Here is an 8,113-nt window from a genome sequence, read left to right as displayed (position 1 = left end):
TGTGCACCTGGGCGTTACGGAGTCCGCGTCGCAGTTCCGCAGCCCCGGACCCTGGGCGTCACTGTGCCCCGTGTTAATTTGGTTCTCTGCGTCTCGCTGTTGGAAGTGGCGTATTATTTTGGGAGGGCGCCTGGTTTTGTGTATTTCTGAGAAAGACGTTGATACTCCTTCCTGGGAACGGGAGGACGGCCCGGTCCTAGTGCCCACTAGATCCCTAGGGCTGCGGGGCGGACGGAGCTTGTGGCCCTAGCTGAGGGTGACCTCACTCCGCGAAGCCGCCCGCGGGGGCGCCGATGGCCGAACGTATCCTGGGAAAGACTTTAGCCACGGTGTCTCTCTCTGTGGCCTTGGCCTCTGTGACTGTCAGGTCCTCGGGCGGTTGCAGCATTCCGGCGTGCAGGTATTCCCCCTCCTAGAACTGCTGGCTTCTGAGCCCTTGCGTATGGGTGGGAACCAGTGTCCAGTCCTGCGGATTTCATAGGCTTTGCTTGCGTCCAGGGATTTTTATAGCCGTATTTACGTTTTCAAAAAGGCTCCAAAGTATTTTTCTGCTTTTTGAGGAAAACTAGTGGTAGTGATCTTTTTGGTCTCTGATACTGAAACTTGGCCATCTTGCCTAAGTCACCAACGTTATTGTCCTCCGAGAGTTTTAAATAGCGCTAGTTTGGATGTGGTGTTGTGCCTTGCCACTTTTTTTCGGGTTAATACTTACAATATTTTTACTAAAATTAACATATGCATATAGTTTAAAGATGTGAACAGTAGAAATGGTGTAAAATGAAAAGTAGAAGTTGTCACTCTTACCCTCCACCTCGTATTTCAAGTGTAGGTATCTTTATCATTTACCTCTTTTTCTTGTTTTGTCAAATCTGGATAAATTTAGGGATTTATAGTATCTCACACTGCCTCCTACATTTATCCTGTTTTTTGTTTGTTTTTGTTTTTTTTACTCTTGATTCATTCTTCGGTAAACACGGTGTCCTAGATATTACACTAGGCACATAGTAATAAGTTTTAGGAGTCTGTCCCTAGTACTGGTTTTATTAAAAAAATTCTTGTTTGGTCTGTCCTGTTTCCTTTTGGCACAAAGAAATTCTCTTATATTCCCTCCCCGCCCTATTTTTGTCCTGTCCCTTTTTCTCTGGAACTCCTTGATAGCTGTTGGATTTTCTGGATTGGACCTCTCTTTCTCTCTCATTTTCCATTCATCTTTTTGTACGATGTGCTTAGAGATTTTACTCAAAGTTATCTTCCAGATTACTAATTCAGACTCCAGTCCTGTACATTGCTAGTCATTCCTTCTATTGAATTGGTAAATTTTGACCTTTTTTTCCTGTAATTGTTCTTCTTAATAGCAGCCTTTTCTTATTTTATGGATATAAAAGTTCTTGAATCTGTAAAAACAGTTATTAAAATAAAAAATTGTCTTTGTTGAATTATGTTACAGGTCATGGTTCTGTTACTTTTCAGTCCTTTTGCCTTCTGCTTTTTCTTAAACATCTGGTGGACACTGGTTATTCATTTATATTTTGATTAACATTGGTAATAGATATTATTCTCTCTAAACAGGATGGTTGATAAAATATTGGTGTCATGCACCAGGTCATGTAGACTGGAAGGTTTCAGTTGAAGGTTTCATTGAGCAGGTAGCAGGTGGACAGGCTGGGAATCCTCTCCTTTCCCCTTTCTTCCAGATTAGCCAATCTTCTGCTGAGCATAGCTGTCTTAACTTTATTTCCTAGTGTGAACTGTAGTGCTGTTAAGCCTAAATTGCTTCTACGTTCTCTAACACCAGTGTTCACCATAGAGGTCCTAGTCTTTAATTTTAACTTTTGGCTTTATCCCAGGGGCAGTCGTAAACTGTTGCTAACTTGTTATTTGGGGAAGGAGGAGGACTGCTTTCCATGGTTGCTGTCCTGCTGCCCATGACATTTGGGCCCATTTATGTCAAGCTTGAAACCTCTCAGGCCTCCTCTTATAGGAATGGCATCTCTCACTCACCCTTTTGTGTATATTTTCAAATATAATGTGTTTTACTTTGGTTTGTAGGTCTGTATGAGTCCATTTACTATCTATCTTCCTGAACAACTTCTTTTTTACTGGTGGAGTCCTATTCTCTCTCCTGCTGTAGATTTTGTTGCCTTTTATACATCTTTATCACTTTTCATTTGGTTTTGGGGAGGGAAGGAATAAACATCTGTGCTTTTGTAACATGGGTCAACCAAACTCCCATTAAAAACATAAAATCAAAAAATTAGAAAATAATTCCAGTTAAAGACAAAAAACCAAACTGTGTACTTTTTTTTTTTTAAAGACTATTATTGACTTTTGAGAGAAAGAGAAAGAGAGAGAAAGAATGAATCCAAGCAGGCTCCCTTCTATCATCGTCGAGCCCCATGTGGGGCTTGATCCCACGAACCGAGAGATCATGAGCTGAAATCGAGAGTCGCTCCACTGATAAGCCACCTAGGTGCCCCCAAACTATATTTTTTGGAAGCCATGAATGCTATTTTTGATAGATGCCGCTAGAATAGTGTAAAATTTCTTGGCAATTCTTCATTTTTATAATGCTGGGAACCCTAGGTGAAGGGGGCTATATCTAAAACCAGTGACTGTTTACTGGCTTGCAAGAAAAAGCCAAAAGTTAAGCCAACAAGTCTGTGTTCAGTGTTGGTATCTTATATTCTCTCTGGAAGAGACAGAAGACATTTATCATTCAGAATTTTAACACTCTTAATTTGGGCAAATACAGGAAGTCAGAATTTTGCCGTTGATTTTTGTGATTTTACTAAACAGTTGCAAATGCCTCTTTTCTAGAAAAAAGTGATAGAATGTAAAGATGTAGTGAATGCTTTCAAATTTTCCAACAGGATCTATCAGTGACCTTTGGAGAACAGTGTATATTTTATTCCTGTGAAGACATATAAATGTGTAAATTAAAAATGAAATCAGGATAGGATAGCCTAATCTTAGGAACCTGGAATTTGAAACCAGCTTGTTTGGGATTGGATCCTGATTCTGCTATCAGTTGTGTGAGCTTGGTAAATTTATGTAGTCTTTCTAGGCCTTCGAGGTCTTATTTCTAGAATAAGGATAATAGTACCTAACCTTAGAGTTGTGAGGACAAATGCGTATATATTATCGCACAAGACAAGTATTTTGCATGTAGTATGCACTGTATAAATCTAGTTATTATGACTATTAGTAGTATTGTAAATTTGCTTTATTTCAAAGCACCATATCAGTATTGTATTTCTTCAAGTTTGACCATTTTAGGAACTATTTTTGGCTTGAAAATGAACTTTATTTAAAAAATTTTTTAATCTTTATTTATTTTTGAGAGTGAGACAGCATGAGCAGGGGAGGGCAGAGAGAGAGGGAGACACAGAATCAGAAGTAGGATCCAGCCTCTGAGCTGTCCACACAGAGCCCAACGTGGGCTTGAACCTGTGAACCATGAGATCACGATCTGAGCCGAAGTCGGACGCTCAACTGAGTGAGCCACCCAGGTGCTGTTGTAAAATGAACTTTATAAGCTACTGAATTCTCACCTTGGTGAGAATTTCTTGCACGAACTCATTAAAAGCACCTAGGCCGTGTATGTGTATATTACATTTATTCTTGTTCTAATTTTTTTTTTGGTGTATCATGCTTAAACTGCAGATATAGTAGCAGTTAGCACTTGTCAATGTGGTAAGATAGAGTCTGAATTTTTACTGTTCTTCACAAGTTTTTAACATTAAATTTATTTTGGGAAAGTAAACAATTAGGCATGTAAGTTTCTCTTGTCACAGTGGTTAGCAGATTTGTTGGAATACCACATCCTTGCTGAACAAAGAGCCTCATACTTGGAAAAACAATTTTGGTCCTTGGTTAGGATAGAGTGGAAGAAAATCAGTGTTTCCTGTTGGACATCTCATTAATAATACTCTGGATTTTTTTTTCTTTTCTCTTAAGCCACAAAAGATAACTAATTTTTTTTTAAGTTTGTTTATTTTGGGAGCAAGAGAGAGAAAGAGCATGTGTGCACACAGGGGAGGAGGAGAGAGAGGGAGAGAGAGAATTCCAAGCAGGCTCCACTCAGTGTAGATCCCTGAGAACATGACCTGAGCCAAAATCAAGAGTCCGATGTTCAACCTACTGAGCCACCCAGGCACCCCTTATAAAATTTGCTTTTTAAAACACAATACCTGAAATCTGTTTGCTACTTTTGATAAATACATGTGTTGCATATATACTCCCTTTTGTTGAGTATGGGTTTAGGGTGGGTGAGGAAGATCTTATTTTGAGTATTCATTGTTTGGGTTTCCAAACCTGTGACAACTTAGGCAAGTACAGGTCATCATAACATGAAAATAATGAATCTATCACCTTTAATAAAGTTAGTCACATGTCAAATATTCTCCCACCTTACAGTCATGAATAGACTTTTACTGGTTAAGTTTTCCCTGATTGTTGGCTGTTTGACAGTATTTCACAGATGCAAGGTGCTTGAAAAATGAAATAGCAGTTGTTTCAGAGTTTTTAAGTGTGATGAAAGGGAAGAGTTGAATTACACATCAACTAGCAGGTGCTCTCTTTGGATTTACTCAAATGTCTTGAAAAGTTAGATCTACACAAAAAAACTTGCACACTGATGTTTATAGCTACTTTATTCATAATGGCTGAAACATGGAAACAACCAAGATGTTTTTCAGTAGGTGTATGGATAAATAAACTGGTATACACAGACAATAGGATATTACTCAGCTCTGAAAGGAAACCAGCTATTGAGCCATGAAAAGACATGGCAAAACCTTAGTTGCACATTACTAATTGGAAGAAACAAACGTGAAAGGGCTACATACTGTGTGACTCCATTTATATAAGGTCGTGGAAAAGGCAAACCACTGGAGACAGTAAAAATATCCGTGACTGCCAGGCGTTGGACAGATAGGGGTGAACTGGCAGCGCTCAGGATTTTTAGCACAGTGAAACTATTGTACTGTGATGGTGGATTCATATCATTCTACATTGTTCAAACTAGTAATGTACTGAGAGAATGAAACCTAATGTAAACTGTGGACTTTGGGTGATAATGTGTCATTGTAGGCAAATTGATTGAAATAAATGTACTCTTCAGTGGGGCATGTTGTTAGTGGGTGTGAGGGGTGGGGCTGAGGATATTTAGAAGTTCTCTGTACTTTGGGCTCAATTTTGCTGTGAACCTAAAGCTATTCTAAAAAACTAATTTTTAAAAAAAAGGGCAGGTAGGATCCCCTTGGCTGCTACTTCAATTTACACAGAGATGGTAAGTGGTAACTAAAGTACATATCGCTCTTGTTAAAAAAAAAGTTGACAAAGTCGGGGCACCTGGATGGCTCAGTCAGTTAAGGGTCTGAGTCTTGGTTTCAGCTCAGGTCATGATCTCATGGTTTGTGAGTTTGAGCCCCACACTGGGCTCTGTTGCCTGTGCACAGCCTGCTTGGGATTCTCTCTCTCTCCTTCTAGCTCTGTCACATCCTTTCCCTCAAAATAAATATATAAACTTAAAAAAAAAGTTGACAAGGTCAGTGAAAGGATAGTGTTTCAAATAAGAATGATTCGAATATCAAAAATTGATTAAAGGACGTCTTGGGGAAATTTTGATGAAGGCTTTTAATATTTTTGCCAAGATTATCTCTTATGATTTGACTGTGAAGGTAAAAGCGAAGGTTACTGTATTATGCAGTTATAGAAGTTTCTTAAAAATTTTTTTTGTTAAGTCTTAGTATATGGATTTGGTTATAACTTATTGAAAACGTTAATGTTGAAATTTATTTTTATAATTTAAAATTTTATTTTAAAAGGTGAAGCTACGCAATCAAACTCTTTCACTACAATGAAAATTTGTTTGGTCTCCACTTAAGTAGCCTTCCTCTGTTACTTTCACGTGAGAAAGGACTTCTTGCATCTATGGTTGGCGAGGCATTCTGCCAGACAAGGGATTTAATGTTGAGTTAAAACAGATGTGCTCCTTGTCTTCCATTTCCTTATAGTCATGTGGCGCCCTAATAAGTGTAAAATCACAATTGTAATTCAAGGAAGAAAAAATAGAGCTCTGATAGCAGGGGGAACTTCTCTTAGTAGTTAGTGAGGAAGACATGGCTTGAGGAAGTGAACTTCGACGTTTACTGAAGGAAGAATACAGGTTAGCAGGGTGGAGGAGGCAGTGGTTGTTGGGCAGGGCCTGTGCTGGGAGGGACTCTGGGAGATTTTAGGCACCCTGACAGGTCAGTATGGCGGAACCACAAAGGGGTGAGGTGAGGGTGGTAGGCAGTTCTTGTAGGTCAAGTTAAGAATTCAATTTTTTTTTAATAAAAGAAATTTTTTTCTATGCAAATACAATTACATAAATTGATCTAATACATAAATGTGATCACATACTTCTTTTATTGGTATGTTTTGTTAGTTTTCTTTCTTTCCCTCGCTTCCTTTTCTCCTCTCCTTTTCTTTTTCCTTTTGTTAAAAAGCAAAATTCTGCCAAGTAAATTGGGAGATATATTGGACTTATGATTTGTGATTGGCCAGCATCCGGTCTAGCAAGTAGAGGGGAGCTCTGGGGAGTTGTTAAAATGGAAGGTTTTTATAGGAAGAAAGTGGAGGCAAGAAAGTTATTAGCAAAAGAAAAGGATCATTCCAGTCTGGGACGCTTCTCCTTGGGGGGGGGGGTGCTACCCTGAGGATCACCTCCTCTTCCCTTGGGAGACGGAGAGGGCCCAGGTGGCAGATTACCTCTTTGGCTGATTAAATGGTAAAGACTGCATTTTTGGTGGAGGTTGAAGCTGCAATTAGATTAGGTATTAAGACTCAGTTTGAAAAAAAAAAAAAAAGACTCAGTTTGAGGACCTGGCTTAAGTGACACCATTTTGGACCTACAGTTTTCTTTTTAACACTTTCTTATCCCTTCTTCCAAACCTCTTCCCTCTCAGGAAAAGGGAGAAGGGGGAGAGCCACCCTCATCTTTTTTCCCTCCACCTCTTGCCTCCTTCCCTTCTTCCTCCCTCCCCCTTTCCTCTCTTTCCTTCTACCCACACCCACACCACATTCTCTAACCCATATTAAGAACTTGATGATAAGGATCCTTTCATATTATTCCCATGGTCATGTAACAAATAGTATAGACATTTGTAGTAGGCAAAGTAATGGCTCCTAAAGGTGTCCACATCCTAATCCCTGAAACCATTGCCTTACTTAGCAGAGAAGACTTGACACATGTGATTAAGGTTAAAGACTTGGCCATGGGGAGGGTATCTTGGATTATCCACATGGGCACAATCTAATCATGCGTTTAAAAAATGGAAAAATATTCCCAGCTGTGGTCAGGGAGGATTATAACTGAAAAAGGATCAGAGAAAGATTTGCTGTGTGTTTTGAAGGAGGAGGGAGGGAACTATGAGCCACAGAATAGGGGTGGTTCCTGGAAGCTGGGAAGGGCAAGGGGATGGATTTTTCTCTAGAGCCTCCAGAAAGGAGTCTGGCCTTGATGACTTGTTGATTGGACATTGGGCGCTAAAATGAAGCCGTTTTAAGTGCTGGGGTTTGGAGCCTGTGGCCAAGAAAGAATTCTTGAGACTTCTTCAGTGCAAAAAGGTGATTTTTATTAAAGCACAGGGACAGGATCTCTGGGCAGGAAAAGCTGCCCTGGTGTTGTGAGGAGAGACTGATTATGTACTTGGGAGTAGGGGGAGTTAAAGTGAAGGGAAGTTTCCAAAGGGATTTTCAAATGCATAAAAAGAGTAAAAGGATACTGGAAGCCTGGATGTTGTCCCGCTAAGGTTATTTTTCCCTCTAGCAAAGCATTAACATTAAGACGAAGGGAGTTCCTGGAGAAATGTTACACTCTGCCTGCCTAAAGTAGTTGTCGATAGGCTGCACGTTATAAGTAAATTTAATTTTATCTGCCATTTCTTTCTGCCTTTGTTTCCCCCATCATTGTGAGACCTGTGTCTGACTTCTAGCCTATAGAACTATAAGATAACTTCCCATTGTTTTCAGATGCTGAGTTTGTGGGACTGTTATGCGGCAATAGAAAACTAGTACATTATATACATACTCTTGATTAAATATTTACTTATTTTTTGTTATTGCTTTA

At 39.5% G+C, this 8,113-nt stretch overlaps 1 protein-coding gene across 1 annotated transcript in view; it reads left to right on the top strand.

Annotated features, from left to right (window-relative positions):
* NUDT9 (nudix hydrolase 9) overlaps positions 1–8,113 on the top strand; it is a 29,897-nt gene continuing 21,784 nt past the window's right edge. Inside the window, exon 1 of the mRNA XM_029943357.1 lies at positions 1–400. Within this exon, the coding sequence (XP_029799217.1) occupies positions 294–400 (107 nt within the window). The 5' untranslated portion in view covers positions 1–293. The remainder of the gene's footprint in view (positions 401–8,113) is intronic.

The sequence above is a fragment of the Suricata suricatta genome, chromosome 1 (assembly GCF_006229205.1).
Source record: "Suricata suricatta isolate VVHF042 chromosome 1, meerkat_22Aug2017_6uvM2_HiC, whole genome shotgun sequence".
Classification (NCBI taxonomy): Eukaryota; Metazoa; Chordata; class Mammalia; order Carnivora; family Herpestidae; genus Suricata; species Suricata suricatta.
Note: the sequence above shows the minus strand (reverse complement) of the source record. Positions and strands in the feature narration are given on the sequence as shown.